Source organism: Sciurus carolinensis, chromosome 11 (genome assembly GCF_902686445.1).
Source record: "Sciurus carolinensis chromosome 11, mSciCar1.2, whole genome shotgun sequence".
Classification (NCBI taxonomy): domain Eukaryota; kingdom Metazoa; phylum Chordata; class Mammalia; order Rodentia; family Sciuridae; genus Sciurus; species Sciurus carolinensis.
In genome coordinates, this window is record NC_062223.1 from 11,788,749 (window position 1) to 11,810,547 (window position 21,799).

General features: G+C 49.7%; 1 protein-coding gene across 5 annotated transcripts; it reads left to right on the plus strand.

Annotated features, from left to right (window-relative positions):
* Positions 1–347: 347 nt before the first annotated feature.
* On the plus strand, positions 348–10,959 carry LOC124958940 (galectin-12-like). 5 transcript variants are annotated; one of them, XM_047517543.1, is made up of 10 exons: positions 348–469; positions 691–901; positions 4,511–4,599; positions 4,707–4,920; positions 5,667–5,786; positions 6,300–6,338; positions 6,913–6,939; positions 7,497–7,585; positions 10,027–10,177; positions 10,675–10,959. In XM_047517543.1, exons 2-10 carry the CDS (start codon positions 833–835, stop codon positions 10,819–10,821), a joined length of 945 nt encoding a protein of 314 aa, XP_047373499.1. In that variant the 5' UTR covers positions 348–469; positions 691–832; the 3' UTR covers positions 10,822–10,959. The 5 variants fall into 5 exon arrangements, with proteins under 5 accessions (XP_047373499.1, XP_047373500.1, XP_047373501.1 ...); XM_047517544.1 differs by having other exon boundaries at positions 380–901; positions 7,500–7,585; XM_047517545.1 differs by having other exon boundaries at positions 380–901; positions 4,707–4,914.
* The last annotated feature ends 10,840 nt before the right edge of the window (positions 10,960–21,799 follow it).

Sequence of the window (21,799 nt, forward strand, 5' to 3'; positions counted from 1 at the left end):
GCTGAGGACACGGCAGTGGCCACCCTCTTATGCAGGTGAAGAGATGAGGCCCAGAGAGGAGGCGAGCTGCCCAGGGCACACAGTGCAGGGCAGAGGCTGAGCAGGAATCCAGGTGTCCGGGTGCAGTTCCTGCTCCGCCTGCGGCTGGCTGCCTGCCTGAGCCGAGGCCTGCCTCCCTCCCTTTCCTCACTGCCTTTTTCTGTCTTTCTTTTTTTGTGTGACCCCAGCTGGTCCTTGGCACTATGGCTGTTGCTGAAATGGAGTCACAGGGGACCATAAAACTTGGGAAAAGGAGAGTGGAGAAAGGGTAGGGAAGGGAGGGAAGGAGAAGAGACCTTTGGTGACAAGGGGAGGAAGAATGGGAAGCCCCGCCCCCGCCCCCCCTCCACTGTCCAGGAAGCTGGGGACGGGGCTGCTGCTGGAACCTGCACGCCTGTGTAACCCTTGGTCCGACCCACTGAGGACTCAGGTGAGCCCAGAGAAACAAATCCAAAGAGGCCAGCGTCTGGCTTCCCTCCGTGTGGTCACGAGCTTCAGACCCAGGGGGCCAGTTCCTTGGTGACTTAGTGCCAGTCCCACCCCGGACGCGGAGTTTCCGCCGACCAGGGCAGTCCAGTCAGAGCGGCAGGCTTTGCTCGGCACCCTCAGGCTGGGCGGGTGTGACTCTGCGGCTGGACCCCACCCTGCCAGGTTGGCTCCAGGCGGCGTTAGGACCCTGCGGAGGGCAGGTGAGACTAACAGCTGGAAGAGCTCCCTGGCCGCTGAGGACCCCGCAGGGGAAGGTGGGTCCTGGTCAGGATCCGCAGCCCCAGTAGGAGCGGCCCCGCCCCTCATGTCACCGGGAGAAACCCTGGACCCGGTTCCTGACAGCTTCATCCTGCAGCCTCCAGTCTTCCACCCGGTGAGCAGCTGCCTGCATCTGGGACTTCCTGGGCCCCAGGAACCTCCCTTGCCCCTGGGCAGGGACTCCCCCCGGGTGCTGGGGTGGAGAGGACCTCAGGCATGGGCCCTGCTTCCCCAGCACCTGCCCAGTTCTGGAAGGCTCTCTTGAGGTTAGGACAGTGGCTGAGCAGCTAATTGCATGTGAGTGGCTGCTGGACATTGGTAAACTGGTGACCCAAGGCTGTGTCCCTACTGGGAGAGTGGCTAGCAGGATGGGGGAGTGGGTGGGATCCTTGCAGGGGACACTGATAAGTGGGAAGGGTGGCCTCATCTCCAGCCTGGAAGGGACAGTTTCAGAGGAACCTCCCAGCCAGAGGTGGGGTTGTGGGTCCCTCTCCTCCTCCTGTTCATGAGACTTGAAGCCAGGCGATGCCCCAGGGGACACCCCGCGAGCACGTACTAATCCTGCCTTTCCCTCACTTGGCGCTCTCCTCCCCCGAGGGCCTCAGTTAATTACACACCCTGCCTGGGCCTGCGCAGTGGAAGCCTCTGAACTGCTGAGCCCTGCTAAGCTGCAGGTGGGCACTGGCCAGTGGGGACCCTGGCCTTCTGTGTCCCCCCAGGACCTGCAACATGGACTGAAGCGGGTGCCCAGGCCCCAGGACTGCTTGCTTCACAGGCTGGGGTCTGAGGCTGGGAGGGCAGCGCTGGGCACTCCAGCTCCTTCTGGGTGGTTCAGGTGCGCACTGCTGGGAGTTGGAAGCAACCCGTGAAGGCCACCCTCTGAGGCTGCCCGAGTTTCCTGCTGCGCCGTCCACACTCCTGCAAACAGCTCTGCGGGGACCCACGGTGCCAGGCGGGGCCCTGAGCCCAACAAAGGGAAAGATGAGGCTGCAGCTCTTGGGAGGCCTGTGGCCACCCAGGGAAAGCAACCAGAGAGGCAGGGACTGGGACAGTGTGGGGTGTTTGAGGAAGGCCAGGAGGAAGGCCAGGAAGCCTGCGGGCCACTGCGAGGTTCCCCTCAGGCTCCTCTTGAGGGTCAGCTCTCAGCTCCAACTCGTCCATGCTTTTTGCCTCAAGGTCCCACATTCTGGCCATTAAACAGTCCTCAAGAAGCCTCATGCAATGGAGAAAAGACAGCCTCTTCAACAAATGGTGCTGGGAAAACGGGAAATCCATATGCAACAGAATGAAACTAAACCCCTATCTCTCACCCTGCACAAAAATCAACTCACAATGGATCAAGGACCTTGAAATCAGACCAGAGACCCTGCATCTTACAGAAGAAAAAGTAGGTCCAAATCTTCACCTTGTTGGCTTAGGATCAGACTTCCTTAACAGGACTCCCATAGCACAAGAAATAAAAGCAAGAATCAACAACTGGGATAGATTCAAACTGAAAAGCTTTCTCTCAGCAAAGGAAACTATCAGCAATGCAAAGAGATAGCCTACAGAGTGGGAGAATATCTTTGCCACTCATACTTCAGATAGAGCACTAATCTCCAGAATCTATAAAGAACTCAAAAAACTCTACACCAAGAATACTAATAACCCAATCAACAAATGGGCTAAGGATATGAACAGACACTTCACAGAAGAAGATCTACAAGCAATCAACAAACATGAAAAAATGTTCACCATCTTTAGTAATAAGAGAAATGCAAATCAAAACTACCCTAAGATTCCATCTCACCCCTATTAGAATGGCGATTATCAAGAATACAAGCAACAATAGGTGTTGGCGAGGATGTGGGGAAAAAGGTACACTCATACATTGCTGGTGGGGCTGCAAATTAGTGCAGCCACTCTGGAAAGCAGTGTGGAGATTCCTTAGAAAATTTGTAATGGACTTACCTTTTGACCCAGCTATCCCACTCCTTGGCCTATACCCAGAGGACTTAAAATCAGCATACTACAGAGATACAGCCACATCAGTGTTCATAGCTGCTCAATTCACAATAGCCAGATTATGGAATCAACCTAGATGCCCTTCAATTGATGAATGGATAAAGAAACTGTGATATATATATATATATATATATATATATATATATATACAATGGAATATTACTCAGCTATAAAGAATAATAAAATTATGGCATTTGCAGGCAAATGGATGAAATTGGAGAATATCATGCTAAGTGAGATAAGCCAATCTCAAAAATTCGAAAGAGGAATGATCTCACTGATAAGCGGATGATGACACATAATGGGGGGTGGGAGGAGGGCAAGAATGGAGGAAGGAGGGACTGTATAGAGGGAAAAGAGAGGTGGGAGGGGTGGGGGGGAAGGAAAAAAATAACGGAATGAATCAAACATCATTACTCTATGTAAATGTATGAATATGCAAATGGTATGCTGTTACTCAATGTACAAACAGAAACAACATGTATCCCATTTGTTTACAATAAAAATAAATTAAAAAAAGTCATTTATCTCATTGCATACCTTTAGTTCTACTTGGGAAACCATAAACCCTCGAGGTTTCGAATCTAATGATCTTTGGCAAATGGATGTAACTCATTTTCCTCCTTTCCACCCCTATTCTTTCTTACATGTTACCATAGATACATCCTCCAATGCACTTTATTCAGAGAAGGTATCAGCCTGTATCTATCATGTGCTCCTCTTTATTGCCACCCAGGCAAACCTCATTATTTAAAAACTGACAACTTCCCTGCTTATACTTCTAGCACCTTTGCTCAATTTTGTAATCAATAGAATATAATTTTAATCCATGGAATTTCCCACAGTTCTACTGAACAGACCTCAGTTGAACATGCACACCACCCAATTAAAATGTGCCTCTTAAAAAAAAAAAAACAAAAAAGGGGACCTAACCTCTCTCATGTTTATGATGATGTCAATATTGCCTTGTTCACAGTGAATTCTGTTAATGTAGAATATGAGGTAATACACATCGCTACTCCTCTGCCTTGGACAGACATTTCACCCCTAAGGAACCACTACCAAAGATTTATGTAAAATACTGAATTCCACAAAACCCTACATGGCAAAACCCTTTACCTTTGATTACATGGGGGAAGAAATATGCTGCTACTCTACGCCTACATTTCCTAACTGGATTCCAGGTGTGTGAGACCCATCAATCTTCATGAATTAGCATCAAGGACTTCACAATCTGTTTACCAAATTTTATTTGATCCTGGATGGAGTGGACTCTGATTCAAAGAAGGAAACTCCAAAAAGTACAAGAGGCCCTAGGGGCCCCTGATCTTCTAGTGACCTGGGGGATATAAAGAAAAAAAAAAAAAAAAAAAAAAAGAAGCCTCAGTAGCAGGCTTCTGGGGACCAGGGTGGCACCAGTGAATGACAAGCCTCAGTGGGAACACAGCAGCCTGTTGTGTCCTGGGAGCTGGGGACGGCTAGCTGGTTGGTGCTGCAGGGGAACCAAAGGGGCTTTCCCAGCATGACGCAGCTTTGATTTGTCCAAGACAGGCAAGATGGCGGAGGAGGCTGTTTCAGAGAGAAGGGATTTTTTCCTGTAAGGACGTTTTCTGTTTGGGGTGGGAGAGCTGATTGGTCCTGTTCCTCCTCCCCACTCGCTGGACATGGGGTCCCTTGGGCCTTTCTCCAACCTGCATGCATGGTTTCTTCCCTCCTTCAGGTGATTCCGTATGTCACAACCATTTTTGGTGGCCTGCACGCAGGCAAGATGGTCATGCTGCAGGGCGTGGTCCCGCTGCGTGCCCACAGGTAAGAGGGAGCTCAGCTCGGGCGGCATCAAGCGGGGGCTCCTCTCTGCTCTGGGAGTTCGGGGGTCTCCGCCCAGAACAGCGCTTGAGAGCTGCCTCCCCCGCCAGGTTTCAGGTGGACTTCCAGTGTGGCTGCAGCCTGCGCCCCCAGCCGGACATCGCCATCCACTTCAACCCCCGCTTCCACACCACCAAGCCCCACGTCATCTGCAACACCCTGCTCAGCGGACGCTGGCAGAGGGAGGCCCGCTGGCCCGGCCTGGCCCTGCAGAGAGGGGCCGGCTTCCTCATCCTCTTTCTCTTTGGGAACGAGGAGGTGAAGGTGAACGGAAGGGGTGGCGTCCAGGGTCCTGAACTTGTCTCCTTCCACCCATCCTTCCCTGGACCCACAGGGCAGCTGGAAAACTGGTGCTGGCTCAGGAGAGGCCTCGACCGCCACGGTCAAGGCGGCGCTCCAGCTGCCAGCACAGGCTCAGCCTTTCCTTCACGGGGAGGCAGGTGGATGCTGGGGGAAACCCAGGCCTGAGCGAGGCTGTGCCCTGAGTCCCCAGCCCCTCTAAGCCACTGAATGCCTCAGCTCATCGAATCCACCCTCCACCCTGTGAGGGGGCACTTCATCCCCATCTTACAGCTGAGGCAGCAGGGACAGGAGAGGGCTCTCTGCAAGACCCCGGCCTCTGAGATGAACTCCTGCAGGAAAGACAAGGCTCTCCAGAAGCCTCAGGACCAGGCAGCCAGGGAGAGCGGGACTGAGGGCGAGGACAGCGCCAGCCTCTCCAGCCTCGCTTTCCTCCCTGTCAGTGGGGTTGAGGACGATGCTCTGGGTCTGCTGAGAAGGGGACGGGCTTGCTCGGGGGCAGGGAGGGACGTGGAGTGCCAGCGCTGCCCTCTGCCAGCTCTGGGACCTTGGAAGGCCCCTAACTCCTCTGTACAGTGTGCTCACCCTGCGGAGCTGTGTGAAGCCACATGAGGACACCTCTAGGCTGAAGTCCTTGCCAGAGCTTGGGACACAGTCATGAGCCCACGAGGCTCAGCTGCCGCTGAGCCTGGCCCCGTCTGCCTCTCCAGGTGAGTGTGGATGGACGGCACTTTCTCCACTACCGCTACCGGATCCCGCTGTCTCGGGTGGACACCCTGGGCATATTTGGTGACATCTTGGTGAAGGCTGTTGGATTCCTGAACATCAGTGTAAGTGCTCTTGGCCCAAAGCTTGGGGTGTCGTGGCCCATCGCCGAGCAGGCCTGGGACCCTCACACCCACCAGACCAGGGGACAGAGAGGCCTATAGGCCAGGAATAGTCCTGGGGGAGGGGTCCTCCGAGGTGTCCCATGTGAGGGAGGTGAGAGAAGAGATGGTGACGGCAGAGAGGGAGCAGGAGCTGGTGGCAGGGTCTGCTGGCTGTGGGGTCAGGTTGACGCTAAGAGCAAAGGCCAGAAGGGCAAGATCTGGCACGTGGGCCCCCAGGCTGGGCTCGCCGGCTGTCATTCTCCCCTGATGGACTGATTCAAAATACAGGTCTCTGGGACCTGCCCCCTGAGTCCCATTCAGTGAGTTTGGGGGCCTAGGATTTGGCAGGTTCCCAGCACGAAATCCAGGAGCCACTGAGGGGCTGTGTGGGAAGCAGGGCAGGGCGGCTGGGGCCAGGCAATGGCTGCGGGGCAGTGCAGGGATCCTGGACGTTGTTCTCCTCTTTCTGGACAGCCGTTTCAGGAGGGCAGCAGAGAGTATCCCACGGGACACGTGAGTCTCTCGGGGCAAGGCGGGGCCCTGTGGTCGGGCAAGGCAGGACACACCAGTGGGTCAGTCCCTGCTCCCCTGGGGGGCCTGCAGCTGCACTGCTCGGGTCCAGCTGCCTCCCTCCTGCCGGGGTCGGCATGGACGGGGCTGGCTCCTTCCAGCCCAGGGTCAGCCTGGACTTGCCTCTGCCAACCACCTCCAGGGCCAGGAGGATGGGTGGGGACAGGCTGGCTGGAGGGACCAGGACCCTAATCCCCATCAGGAGTCACCTTCTGGTTGGAGCTTTCTGTTCTCAGTGACCCTGGGAGGAGGCTGGGGTGGCCTTTTGTGACAGAAGGGGAGACTAGGCCCATGAACTTGGTCCAGGTGTGGGATGACCAATCCCCTGGCCAGTTCTTCCTCAACACCCCAGGGCTGGTGGGTCTCTGGGTTCAAGAGGACCCACTGGGGCTCCAGTCACTCACCCTCTGCTGTAAGCGACACAAACCCCAAAGCATGGCAAGGGTGGAAGGAGGGTAGTGAGAGGGACCTTCCTCAGGCAACACCAGTGGCCTCCTGTGCCTTTCCTTCCCGACAGCCCTTCCTGCTGCAGAGTCCCAGGCTGGTGAGTGATGCTCCCTCCTTGTGTCCCCTGGAGGTTGGCCTCCTCTCTGCTCCCTCAGGGCTGGGCGGACCACCTGGGTAGGAGGCTGCGAGCTCCCGGTGGTGGGAAATGCCCCTGGTCTCGGGGTTTCCCTTCCTCTGTGGGAAACTGCAGCTGCGGTGGGCCAGGCAGCTGCAGCTGAAATCCGTCCTCATTTGACCTTTTCTCCACTTACTCTGCACAAAGATATTTGGTGTCTCTGTGCCAGGCCAGTGTCAGGCTTCACGACAGAGGCACGCGGCCGTCCTAGCTCTCCATCCGGCCATTGCAGCTCAGGTCACAGCCTCGGGTCAGGCACATGGTGCTCAGACACTGGGGCACTGGTCTGGGCCTGGATGCAGGGGACGCTCTCAGCGGCCTGTACCAGTGTCCAGTCAATGAACAGAGCTGCGTTTCCCTGTGCAGCAGCCACTCGCCTGGCCCATGTTGCGCCCTTGGCCCTGGGGGTAGCCCGTGCGGCTGTTCCTGGAGGCAGGCGACCCTCCCTGAGTCTTCCCGTTGTCCCCGCGTTCCTTCAGCAGGTGCCCTGCTCACGTGCTCTTCCTCGGGGCCTCTGGCCTGGGCAGGTCATCATAGTTCGGGGACTGGTCTTGCAAGAGCCCAAAGAGTAAGTATCCAGCAAGCGTCACCCGCTTCGTTTCCCAGCGCTGCCGTTTCACCCCTCCTTCCGGCGGGAGGACGGAGGAGCAGGGAGATGCCTGCCCAAGGCCACAGAGCCATGGAACCAGCGGGCCCAGCAGCCCCAGTGCAGGAGCCTCTTCCCTCCTGGTGCCTCTGCTCAGCCTCGAGCCCTGCATCTCCATCCAGGAAAGGGCCTGTGCAGACACAGACGGAGACCCCGAGAGAGGAGGCGGCCTTCCAGAGAGACCCAGTGCTTCTTTTAGGAACAGCCAGGGCCCCTGAGTAGGGAGAGAGTCATGGGAAGCCAGGACTTGGAGGCCAGGACTGGGAGGGACAGGACTGCAGGGTGCTGCCCGGCTTCTCCTCCAGGGGGCGCACACGTCCCGAGCTTCTGCTCAGGTCTGTTCAGACAAGGGCCTGCCAGCCCACCTGGAGCAAAGGCACTGGGTGTTATGTCTTGGGAGACCACATTGCCAGGAAACTTGCCACCTGTGCAAACTTAGGGCAGCGGCTTTTCCTCTCTGTGCCTCAGTTTCCTTATTTGTAAAGGGTCTAATAATCATGCTGGCTTCAGGTTGGTGCTTAAAATAGATAGTACCTGGCACCCGGTGCGTGTCCCGCCTCGTGGGTGGTACCGCGTTGTCTTGGAGAAGGCAGGGAGGGGAGCGAGGCAGCACCCTGTCCTCTCCCTGCTTCGTTGCCGTCTGTTTTTAAGTCACTGACACCTACACCTTCCCTGTGTGCTCCTGATCGCACATAAGATGCGGGCATGAAGCCCATCCTGGCTAGTATGGCTGCGAACACAGGCGGGACTCATTCCTGGCTTGCCTCTCGTTAACTGTGCCTGCTTGGGAAAGTCTCCTGAGTCTGAGTTCCCCATCAGATGAAGGAGGGTAATGTCGAGGTGATGGGAAATGATAAGGTGCTCAGTGATCAGGTGGGCACCCCCCCCCCAGAACTTGGAGGCATGTGGGCACGTTCATACCCTGTCTCCAAACCGTGACGCTGGTATTGGTGACACAGCAAATAACCTAACTGCCATCTCACGGGCTGTCGATGCACATGTCTCAGAGGACAGACAGGCCACATAAGTAGGGAGGACCAGACTAGGAGGGGTGCGGAGTGGGAAGACCATTTCCCAGGTCCAGTCTTTCCAGATCTCCCGCTTATTCTTAAAGAGAATTTGCAAACCCTCTTTTACATAACCTCTGTTGGCAAACAGGTGTGAATTTACAATGGAGAACACTGTGGGCCCGCAGAACCTTCCTCAGGCAGGCCCGCTGTGCCCGTGGGCGTCCCTCAGACCCTTGCCTTCCGGGTCCTTCCAACATTCAGCCCTTGCCTGCTCCTTCCCACAGCGGAAATGTGGGAGCCTGGGCCTGGCGTGGAGCCACTGGAGGCCTCAGAGGCCCTCCCCAGGAGGCCTCTCCCGACTCTCCCTCGGGCTGCGTCCTCTTTGCTCCCACCTGCTTCTTGCTGGGATCCAGCCCACAGCAGCTGCAGGGGTGGAGAAAGGTCACTTCAGAAGACACAGAATAGTCTGGGGGTCCTATTGGGAGGCAGCAGGCAGGCAACAGAGAGACCCCCCCCTGGAGTCATGAACCCTGCCCATGTCCCAGCCTGAGGCCCCAGCGCTGCTCCTAGTAATGGAGTCAGTCCCCTAGCTGGCTGTCCTCACCTTGAAGTGGCCCATAAACCTCACAGCACAGGCTTCTGTGAGGATTAAGGCAAAGGCAGACCCTGGCTCCTGTAGGACACCTACTGTGCGCCAGGGACTTGCTACTCTTCAGTGACATTACCTCCTTGGTTCCTACTTGTTTTCTTTGTGTGTCCTTTTGAGGTTAATTTTGTGTCCTATAATAATATTTTAAACAAAAGCTGTCATTTCAGTACTTACTACGCACCAGGCGCTCTTCTAAGTTAACCCTTACATTACATTTAATTCTAGCAACAACCTCTGAAAAGAGACACAGCACTCTTACCATCCCTGAATGACGTTAACTGGACACAGAGACATTAAGCCACTTGCCCGAGGTCACAGGACTAGAAGGCAGCAGGGCCAGGGTGGAGCGCAGGTACCTGGCTCTACCCACTAGGCTGCCTGCCAATACCTAAGACCATACTTGGCAGGTTACTGAATAAATGTCAGCTACTGTGTCATCATCCCTGTCTCCCCATTTTCAGGAGACGGTTTGAGGCTGAGGCCGGGTAACGCCCCGACCCCCAGTCAGGAGACTGCACCTCAGGGAATCAACCTCAGGTCCTGCCACTCCTCTGAGCCGCCACGGGTCCCAGGCAGCAGCCCGAGCCTGTCAGAGGAGCACAGCCCTGGAGTCTGCTGCATCTTCCAGAGCCTGCTGCTCCCTCAGGGGCTTCAGCGGCCTGAGGACAACGGAGGCTGATCCCCTTCTCTGGCTGCTCCTGCAGGTTCGCTCTGAGCCTGAGGGACGAGGCCGCCCGTGCTCCTGTGACACTCAGGGCGTCCTTCACAGACAGAACGCTGGCCTGGGTGTCGCCCTGGGGACGCAAGAAGCTGATCTCAGCCCCCTTCCTTTTTCACCCCCAGCGATTCTTCGAGGTGGGTCTGATCCAAGCGGACACACCCCTGCGGGAGGGAGAGCAGAGCGGAGTTTCCAACGTGATCTGGAGTTGGGGGCCTATCCTGGCAGGGTAGATGTCATCGGGCTGGGAAGCCAGGCCAGCCCAGCAGAGAGCACCTCTAGGCCCTGGCCCTCAACCCTCCACACTGAGGCCCGGGTCTGGGGCCCAGAAGCCAGGCGTAATGAGCGCAGGCGGGGCCAAGCATCACCTGTGCAAAAGCTCCCCCGGTGGTTCCAGTGTGCGGCCAGGGTGGAGAGCCCCTTCTCAGTGGGAGGCAAGTTCGGTTGCGGAAGTTAAACTGAGGCCCAGGGTCAGTTAACAGCTTCGTGAGGGCCACAGTGGGCTGGTGACAGATGGCCTCTCTGGGTCTCGCGTTCGCATCCTCCAAGGGGAAGAGGCTCCAGACGGGTAGCACAGGAAGCAGGCAGTGAGGGTCTGCTGCAATCCCACCACCCACTCAGGCCTCCTTCCCAGGTGCTGCTCCTGTGCCAGGAGGGGGCGCTGAAGCTGGCACTCAATGGACAGGCTGTGGGCACCACTAGCCTGGACCAGCAGACCCTGGAGAGGCTGCGGGAGCTCCAGATCCGTGGAAGCATCCAACTCTACTGTGTCCACTACTGAGGAGGATTCCAAGGGGACCCGGCCAGAGAGAGGAAGGCCAGTCCACTCCCAGGGCCCATGGACAGGCCCACTCTGCGGCCTTCACTAGACCCTCCTCCCGCCACCGTGGTGTCAGGCCTGGTTCACGTCCGGGTCACAAGCCTACGGTCTGCAGGGGAGCTGGGCCCCCAGCAGAGGAGGCACTGGGGGTAAAGGTGGCTCCAACTCTGTCCTCCACCAGGGGCCTGGATTTGGGTCATCTTCCTTCAGGGCCTAGCACCCACTCATGCGCATGGGTTTTGCGGCCTGATAAGAGTAGTGAAAAGTACAGTTGTTTAAAGAATTCAGACATTTATTTCATTCTTACCTAGAGGTTCTGGAGAAGGTGGTCCAGGCCATGGGACAGCTCTGCCCCTCCTGCCCTGGAGCTCTCTGGCCCTGTCTTAGACGTCACTCTGCCGTGACCAGGGCACAGCACTGGCCATGTGGTTGGAGCTCCGCTGCTGCCCTGTCTGGGTGTCGGCCGCTGAGGAGCCACAAGGAGATGAGACCCCCTATTTCCTAAGCCCAGGCCCGGGACTGAGGCTCTCCGTCCACGCTCCCACTTCATCAGCAAGCGCTCGGTCGTAGGCGTGACCTCTGTCCAACGTGACGCACACCTCAGCTGCTCACGATCTGGCCAGGTCCCTCACAGGACTGCACTTCAGAGAAGCTCACTACCACCAGCCCAGGAGGGAGAGAGCCCCACGCCTGCCGGTAACCCACAGGGAGTTAGTGCTGCTCACACGGTCACCTGCCCCACGAGCACCTGTCAGTCAGCTGGCCGCGCAGCCCACGGAGGTCCACAGGTTGCCATCCAGCCTGGCACATTGTGCTGGACCAGCCAGGCTTGTGGAGGACACTCTGGCTCCCACGATGACAGAATGGCAGACAATGCCTTTCTAGGAACTTATCCTCATCATTAAGTGACACGTGACTGTTTTTAGCAGAATAACTAGACCAGGAAAAAAAAAAAAAGGAAGGACATTGAGAATTTGAAGCATATAATGGAGCAGCTGAAATGAACAAGTATTTTTAAGACTTGGCACCGACACGCAGAGTGCAGTACTCTGAATAGGCTTCCCCGTCTCCAGGTTCCAAGATTGCCTTGAAAAATCTTGTAGATTCCCCAGAGTATGGATTTCACAGCAAACATGCCCCGACTGTAGTCCAGTAAAACTGGAAATCAGTGAGAAAGACCACTGAGGAGGGGCCACCTAGAAACCGAGGTTTCCAGAAGGTCCAGGTCACCGAGGAGAAGAGGCAGGGTGGAGGGGTCAGGAACAGCAGATCCCAGGCCCCAGCAAGGCAGGGGGCAGGCAGCTCAGCCTCGCCCAGCTTGCCCAGCTGGCGCCGAGCCCGTCCTGGGTCCCCATCCTCCTTACGGTGAACGCGACAGGCCTCCCGGTGCTCTCAGCTGTTTCTGACCCTTTTAATTCTTCACAAGAACTTCTGGAAGACACTTGTCAGTTTCCACTAGTAACTGTGATGGGCTGACAGATCAGGCTCCATGAGAATGTTATAGGCCAGACTAAATGACTACAGACTCCATTGTGCTCTGAGACTCCCTGTTATGTAGGAAATAAGTTTCTTCCATGGGAACACCCCGCCTCTGTGCCCATCGTCAGTTACTTGGTGTGACCTGTTTAATAATATACAATGGCAACTCCTATGTAGTGAAGAATTGCTCTCTTTTGATTCCTATTGCTCTTAACCAATGTACCATGTGAACAGTGATTGTGTGGATGTTAGTGACCATTCTTTAGTTTGTATCTAGGTAAGGGTCAGTTTGACCCACTTCCCCCTCTGTCGATGATCTCATGATGTTAGTCTGTAATTTTGAATCATAGCAACAGACACTTATGATTGATGTTATTTTTGGTATAAGAACCCCCTACAACCCTGTGTTTGGGGCTGTTCTTCTAATAGCCATTTTTTGGGGCATTGTGTGAGACAGTCAGCTGGCCAGCTTAATAAAGACTCTCAAATTTATTCGGTCTGTACTTAAGTTGCGTCCCATAACAGTAACAGTTCTCGTCGTTGGTAGAAGTGAACGGAACGTGTGGACTTGCAGTGGCGAGGGGCGCGCACCTCGACCTTGCTGCCTTTCAGTCGTAGACAGGCTCTCCCACTTTATTGAGTCGTCTTTCGTATCTCTCAGTGGGTTCTACTTCTACTTTTGCCAGCGCCTGCACGGTTTCCTTAGACTCATGCCCAGGCCCTGGGTAGCTTGTCCTCAGTGCTGTACAGTCTTTCCCTTCGCAGGGCTCCTTCTGCCACGTGGTAGAAGCAGGCAGCACAGGGGGGCTGGACGCCACCCTCTGCTTCCCCTCCCCCTGCTCGCCTCCCTTCCTCTCTTCCTTTTCCTCTGCTCCTCTTCCCTCTCTATATGTTTATATATTTTTTTCTTTTTAAAAATTATGCTTGGTTGATGCTGGTACAAAAATGCACCGCCTTTATGGATGAGTCTCTTGTTTCTAGCAATGTTGCTGGATTCTTTTAGTCCTTTGAGTAGACAGCCATAAATGCTGGTGAGGATGTGAAGAGAAAGGCTCCCTTACACACGGTCGGTGGGATGTAAATTAGTGACCCCACTATGGACATCAGTATAGAGTTTCCTCAAAAAACTAAAGAACTAGACCTACCAGGAGATCCAGCTCCGCCACGCCCGGGCACGTGGTTGAAGGAATTGAAGTGGGCACGCCATGGAGACACCTGTGTACCTGTGCCATCGAGGCAGAATGCTCCACAGCCAGGGCATGGAATCAGCCCAGGTGCCTGTCAACAGGTGAATGATAAAATGTGGAGTCTGTACACAATGGAGTTTTATTCAGGCACAAAGAAGAACAAAATGGTGGCATGTGTGGGAAAATGGACAGAACTGGAGACCATAAAGTTGACAAAATACGTCAAGCTCAGAAAAGTATCCCGTTTTCTCTCGTATGTGAAGGAAGGAGGGGAAAAGAGAGAAAGATCACCATGACAGTAGAAGGGTGACCTTTAGGGAAGATGAGGCAAGCCAGGGGGAGAGAGGCAGAGAGGGTCAGGAGAGGAATTGGGGGGTGAAATTGACCAAATCATGTGCTATGCACATATGGTTAGGCCACAGCGAAATCTGTTATTCTGTTCCATTAACATGCACCTATAAAATATTTACAAGGTGCTCTGATGTTATTCTGCCTTAATGTACCCAGAATAAATCCCACTAGAAGTTGGTGAAGGTTTAATCAGTACGTTGCTGCAACCCATTCACTGATATTACATCTATGTCTGCATTACATGCTTAAGGTAAATTGGCCGTGACCTTTCTTGCTCTTCCATCAGTACTAGCTTGTCCTTATATGGTTGCTGTTTCCTACCTGAGGTCACCAGTCACTGCACGGCACCCTTGGGTCTTTATTAATCAGTAGGTTCCATCCTCCTCTCTTTTCTGCTTACAGCTTATTTGTTGGGAAAAAAAAAAAAAATCACGGTTGGTTCTTTTCCTTGTAGAGCTTTCCAGAATCTGAATTTTGCTGATAATCCGCGGGGCATGGTTCAATATCTTCCTCTGTCTCACACAGTATTTCTTTTACTTAGCGGTTTCACCAGATTGAGTTTCAGCTCTTCAGCAAGAATGTCAGGAACTCTTCCCTTCCTCTCCGCATACCCTTTTTCACAGCCTCCTATTGTTGTTTAATGAATCTGCTTTCCACCTCCTCAATGATATTAGCTATGGTTTTCTAAAGTTCCTTGGGCCTCCCTGTTACCTTGTGTCCCTGCAGCTTGCTTCTTATCTCTTTTACTCTCTGCCTTTCAAGTGAGGGGATTTCTGCCAGCATCCTGCCCCTCTTCGCTGCTTGATCGGGAGTGAGAGCTCAGACGCTGTGGAAGCCCTGTTGTTCTGCGTCGGCTTTGCTGGCTTCTCTGCCTACGATAGGCTGACTGAGCAAAGAAGTGACTTGTCGATGGGGTACCCCTAATATAAGTACCGGTAGGTCTTTTTTTTTAAATTTATTTTTATTGTAAATAAATGGGATACATGTTGTTTCTGTTTGTACACGGAGTAACAACATACCATTTGTGTAATCATACATTCACATAGGGTAATGAGGTTTGATTCATTCTGTTATTTTTTCCTTCCCCCCCACTCCTCCCACCCCTCTTTTCCCTCTATACAGTCCCTCCTTCCTCCATTCTTGTCCCCTCCCACCCCCCATTACGTGTCATCATCCGCTTATCAGTGAGATCATTCGTCTTTTGAATTTTTGAGATTGGCTTATCTCACTTAGCATGATATTCTCCAATTTCATCCATTTGCCTGCAAATACATCATTTTATTATTCTTTATAGCTGAGTAATATTCCATTGTGTATATATACCACAGTTTCTTTATCCATTCATCAATTGTAGGGCATCTAGGTTGGTTCCACAGTCTGGCTATTGTGAATTGAGCAGCTATGAACACTGATGTGGCTGTATCTCTGTAGTATGCTGATTTTAAGTCCTTTGGGTATAGGCTGAGGAGTGGGATAGCTGGGTCAAATGGTAAGTCCATTCTAAATTTTCTAAGGAATCTCCACACTGTTTCCAGAGTGGCTGCACTAATTTGCAGCCCCACCAGCAATGTATGAATGTACCTTTTCCCCCACATCTTCTCCAACAACTATTGTTGCTTGTATTCTTGATAATTGCCATTCTAATAGGGGTGAGATGGAATCTTAGGGTGGTTTTGATTTGCATTTCTCTTATTACTAAAGATGGTGAACGTTTTTCCATATGTTTGTTGATTGCTTGTAGATCTTCTTCTGTGAAGTGTCTGTTCATATCCTTAGCCCATTTGTTGATTGGGTTATTAGTATTCTTGGTGTAGAGTTTTTTGAGTTCTTTATATATTCTGGAAATTAGTGCTCTATCTGAAGTATGAGTGGCAAACATTTTCTCCCACTCTGTAGGTTCTCTTTTCACATTGTTGGTAGTTTCCTTTGCTAAGAGAAAGCTTTTCAGTTTGAATCTATCCCAGTTGTTGATTCTTGCTTTTATTTCTTGTGCTATAGGAGTCCTGTTAAGGAAGTCTGATCCTAAGCCAACAAGGTGAAGATTTGGACCTACTTTTTCTTCTGTAAGATGCAGGGTCTCTGGTCTGATTTCAAGGCCCTTGATCCATTGTGAGTTGATTTTTGTGCAGGGTGAGAGATAGGGGTTTAGTTTCATTCTGTTGCATATGGATTTCCAGTTTTCCCAGCACCATTTGTTGAAGAGGCTATCTTTTCTCCATTGCATATTTTTGGCACCTTGGTCTAGTATGAGAAAATTGTATTTATTTGGGTTTGTGTCTGTGTCCTCTATTCTGTACCATTGATCTACCTGTCTATTTTGGTGCCAATACCATGCCATTTTTGTTACTATTGCTTTGTAGTATAGTTGAAGTTCTGGTATTGCAATACCCCCAGTTTCATTCTTCCTGCTAAGGATTGCTTCAGCTATTCTGGGCTTCTTATTCTTCCAGATGAATTTCATGATTGCTTGCTCTATTTCTGTAAGGTACGTCATTGGGATTTTAATTGGAATTGCATTGAATCTGTATAGCACTTTTGGTAGTATGGCCATATTGACAATATTAATTCTGCCTATCCAGGAACATGGGAGATCTTTCCATCTTCTAAGGTCTTCCTCAATTTCTTTCTTCAATGTTTTGTAGTTTTCATTGGCATTATAGAGATCTTTTACCTCTTTGGTTAGATTGATGCCCAAGTATTTTATTTTTTTTGAGGCTGTTGTGAATGGAGTTGTTTTCCTCATTTCCCTTTCAGCTGTTTTGTTGCTTGCGTATAAAAATGCTTTAGATTTGTGCGTGTTGATTTTATAGCCTGCTATTTTGCTGAATTCATTGATGAGGTCTAGAAGTTTTCTGGAGGAGTTTTTTGGATCCTCTAAATATAGAATCGTGTCATCAGCAAATAGTGGCAGCTTAAGTTCCTCTTTTCATATTCATATCCCTTTAATTTCTTTAGTCTGCCTGATTGCTCTGGCTAGAGTTTCGAGGACAACATTGAATAAAAGTGGTGAAAGAGAACATCCCTGTCTTCTTCCCGTTTTTAAAGGGAATGGTTTCAGTTTTTCTCCATTAAGAATGATGTTACCATGGGCTTAGCATAAATAGCCTTTACAATGTTCAGGTATGTTCCTACTATACCTATTTTTTCTAGTGTTTTGAGCATGAAGGGGTGTTGTATTTTGTCGAACACTTTTTCTGCGTCAATTGAAATAACCATATGATTCTTATCCTTAAGTCTATTGACATGATGGATTATGTTTATTGATTTATGGATGTGAAACCATCCTTGCATTTCAGGGATGAACCCCACTTGATCGTGGTGCACGATTTTCTTAATATGCTTTTGGATACGGTTTGCCAATATTTTGTTAAGGATTTTTGCATCTATATTCATCAAGGATATTGGTCTAAAATTTTCTTTCCTTGATGTGTCTTTGCCTGGTTTGGTATGAGGGTGATATTAGCTTCATAGAATGAGTTCAGTAGTGTACCCTCTTTTCTATTTCCTGGAATACTTTGAGAAGTATTGGAATGAGATCTTCTTTGAAGGTCTTGTAGAACTCGACTGAAAATCCGTCTGGTCCTGGGCTTTTCTTGGATGGTAGATTTTTTAATGGCTTCTTCTATTTCATTGCTTGAAATTCATCTGTTTAAATTGTGTATGTCCTCCTGGTTCAGTTTGGGAGGAGCATATGTCTCTATAAATTTGTCAATGTCTTCGGTAGATTCTATTTTGTTGGAATACAAATTTTCAAAGTAGCTTCTAATTATGTTCTGTATCTCAGTGGTGTCTGTCATGATATTTCCTTTTTCATCACGAATTTTAGTAATTTGAGTTTTCTCTCTCCTTCTCTTTGTTAGTGTGGCTAAGGGTTTGACTATTTTGTTTACTTTCTCAAAGAACCAACTCTTTGTTTTGTCAATTGTTTGAATTGTTTCTTTTGTTTCAATTTCATTGATTTTAGCTCTGATTTTAATTATTTCCTGTCTTCTACTACTTTTGCTGTTATTCTGTTCTTCTTTTTCTAGGGCTTTGGGCTGTAATGTTAGGTCATTTAGTTGTTGACTTTTCATTCTTTTCTGGAATGCACTCCATGCAATGAATATTCCTCTTAGTACCGCTTTCATAGTGTCCCAGAGATTTTGATATGTTGTATCGTTGTTCTCGCTGACCTCTAAGAATTTTTTTATCTCCTCCCTGATGTTTTCTGTTTTCCATGTTTCATTCAATAGCATATTATTTAGTCTCCAAGTGTTGGAGTAATTTCTGTTTTTTATTTTGTCATTGATTTCTACTCTTAGTCCTTTATGATCTGATAGAACACAAGGCAGTATCTCTATTTTTTTGCATTTCCTAAGGGCTGCTTTGTGGCATAACATATGGTCTATTTTCCAGAAGGTTCCATGTGCTGCTGAGAAGACAGTGAATCTGCTCGTTGATGGATGGAATATTCTATATATGTCTATTAAGTCTAGGTTATTGATTGTGTTATTGAGTTCTATGGTTTCTTCGTTTGGTTTTTGTTTGGAAGATCTATCTAGTGGTGACAGTGGTGCGTTAAAGTCACCCAGAATTATTGTGTTGTGGTCTATGTGATTCCTGAAATTGAGAAGGATTTGTTTGATGTACAGGGATGCACCATTGTTTGGGGCATAAATATTTACTATTGCTATGTCTTCCTGATTTATGGTTCCCTTAAGCAGTATGAAATGTCCTTCTTTATCCCTTCTGACTAACTTTGGCTTGAAGTCCACTTTATCTGATAAAAGGATGGAAACCCCTGATTTTTTACTGAGTCCATGTGCATGGTAGATTTTTTCCCATCCTTTCACCTTTAGTCTGTGGATGTCTTTTTCTATGAGATGAGTCTCTTGCAGGCAGCATATTGTTGGGTCTTTCTTTTTAATCCATTCTGCCAGTCTATGTCTTTTGATTGATGAGTTTAGGCCATTAACGTTCAGGGTTATTATTGAGATATGATTTGTATTCCCAGTCATTTGGGCTTATTTTTGGTTTTTAACTTGGCTTGGTTTCTCCTTTGAGTGGTTTTTCTCTAAGGTAATTCCTCCCTTTGCTGACCTACATTGTTGTTTTTCATTTCCTCCTCATGAATATTTTGTTGAGGATATTCTTTAGCGCAGGCTTTCTATTTGTAAATTCTTTTAACTTTTGTTTATCATGGAAGGATTTTATTTCATCTTCAAATCTGAAGGTTAGTTTTGCTGGGTATAGGATTCTTGGTTGGCAACCATGTTCTTTTAGAGCTTGAAATATGTTGTTCCAGGCCCTTCTAGGTTTTAGAGTCTGGGTTGAGAAGTTGGCTGCTATCCGTAATCGTTTCCCCCTATATGTAATCTGATGCTTTTCTCTTGCAGCCTTCAAAATCCTATCTTTATTTTGAATGTTAGACTTTTTCATTATAATGTGCCTTGGTGTGGATCTGTTGTGATTTTGTGCATTTGGTGTTCTGTAAGCCTCTTGTATTTGATTTTCCTTTCATTCTTCAGGTTTGGGAAATTTTCTGATATTATTTCATTGAATAGGTTGTTCATTCCTTTGGTTTATATCTCTGTACCTTCCTCAATCCCAATAATTCTTAAATTTGGTCTTTTCATGATGGCCCATAGTTCTTGGAGATTCTGTTCATGATTTCTTACCATCTTCTCTGTTTGGGCAGCTTTATTTTCAAGACTAAATATTTCGTCTTCATTGTCTGAGGTTCTGTCTTCCAAGTGGTCTAGTCTTTTGGTGATGCTTTCCATTGAGTTTTTTTACTTGGTTTATTGTTTCCTTCATTTCAAGGATTTCTGGTTTTTTTTTTTTTTTTTTAGAATCTCTATCTCTTTGTTGAAATGATCTTTTGCTTCCTGCAGGTGCTCTTTCAGCTTATTGGTATTATCATTCATTGCCTGCATTTGTTCTCTAATCTCATCCTTTGCTTCACGAATCATCTTAATCACATATAATCTGAAGTCCTTTTCTGACATTTCTTCTAACATACTGTCATTGGATTCTATTTATATAGAATCTAGATTTGTTTGGATCATTTTCTTCCCTTGTTTTTTCATGTTGTTCATGTATCTTCCCCTCTAGCAGTTCAGATCTGGGGTATTGCAGATTTCCTCCTATAGCCTTATAGTGGCCCTATATGTTTCCAAAACCCTTTCTTTAAGGGGAGATCAATATTAGCAGTGCCCAATTCAGACACTATGCAATCCTATACCAAATAGCCCCTATGAGGACAATAACAAAATTGTCATAATAAACAGAATGAGTTCAAATATTATCTTCAGTAAAACAAACAGATTTGCAATAAGGTCTGCAGTTTCAAATGGAGGACAAAGAGGATGCAGAGGGATGTAGAATGTGGCTGTTAATGGGATAAGAAAAGAATATACAGAAGTTCTAGATAATAGAAAGTGTGAGAGTGTAATCAAAAGAAATTGGATATTAGCATGCAAAAAAGGGTGAAAGAGACTCTGAGGGAACAGGTAAATAAAAGGAAAAGAGAGCAAGAAAAGTAAAGAAATAAAAACTTAAATTTTTTCAGTAAGGAGAAAAAAGAAAATCTACAGTATAACAGTCATAAAGTAATGAAACCTCCAAGAGTTCAGTAGCCTGATGCATGAGAGGTACCTGACAATGAGCTTCAAGCCTCCGGCAGGCGTCTCAGAATGGGATTTGCCCCACCTAAAGATCGGAGCTATGGCTTCCAGGATTATCCAAGATGGCTGCTCTGGCTTTGAAATGTGTTGGCAAATAGGGAACTGCACTCAGGGTGTGGCTGTGGTCAGCAGGAGGTTCTGGAGGTGGGATGTGGTTGGTCAGGCATGGGTCCTGGAGGCTGGTTGCAATCAGTCGGTCTGGGGTCCCAGTGATAGGGCGCAGTCAGTTGGTCTGGGGGTCCTGGCAGCAGGGAGCAGTTAGTAGATGTGAGGGCCCCAGAGGCAGGGAGTGATCGGTAGTGTTGAGGGATCCTGGAGATGGGGCTCAGTCAGTCCAGCCAGGGGTCTACAGGGCCTGGCTGTTTTCTCAAAATGGCAGCAGCCATGTGTAATCAAACCTGCAGGTACTGTAACAGTGAACTTCCAGGCAGCAGCAGGCAGTTGGTGCTCCACTGGCAGGGGCGATCAGTTTGCTGACTGTTGTCCGACGATCAGGAGGTGAACCTTGTGCGTTGGGTGATGGACAGGTGTAAGGCAGGCGATGGACAGGCGAGAGGCAGGCAAATGGCGGATGATAGGTGCCTGACAGTGAGCAATCAAGAAACAGATATCCTCTGCTTGAAACCGGAGTTACGGAGCGACAAGGAACGCAGCCTCCCTCTAGTCCACCATCTTGGATCTCCCCCGGGTAGGTCTTTTTTCTGGGCCCAACTACTCTCTCCAAAACCGAGTGTAGGAGACTGGCCACGCTCGCCCACATCTGGTCTCCTTTTCCTCTGCACTTTCAGAATTGTGCTTCCCATCTCTCTAAGTCAGGCCGTGCTGTGGTGTGGGTGTGGTTGGGTGTCCCCCCAAAAGCTTCAGCGTGTTGAAATTGAACCCGCATTGTGATGCACTTAAGAGATGGAACTGAATCCAGGTATGTAGTTCAGACATGAGGCCTTTGAGCTGCAATTAGGATCAGAGAACATCATCAGGGCAGAATCCACATGACTGAACACTGGAGGCTTCATAAGAAGAGGTAGAGACCAGAAGGTACACATACAGGGGTGCTCTCTCTCTCACCAGGTAAAGCCCTGCTCCACCTTAGGACTGCCAGCAAGAAGACCATCATCAGATGGGGCCTCAACCTTGTGGACCTCCAGAATCATGAGCTTAAACAAACCTCTTTTTGTTATAAGTACCCAGCTTCACGTACTTCATTATAGTAACAGAAAACTGACTAAGGCAGGCTGTGCCATGTGAATAGGTCTGGCC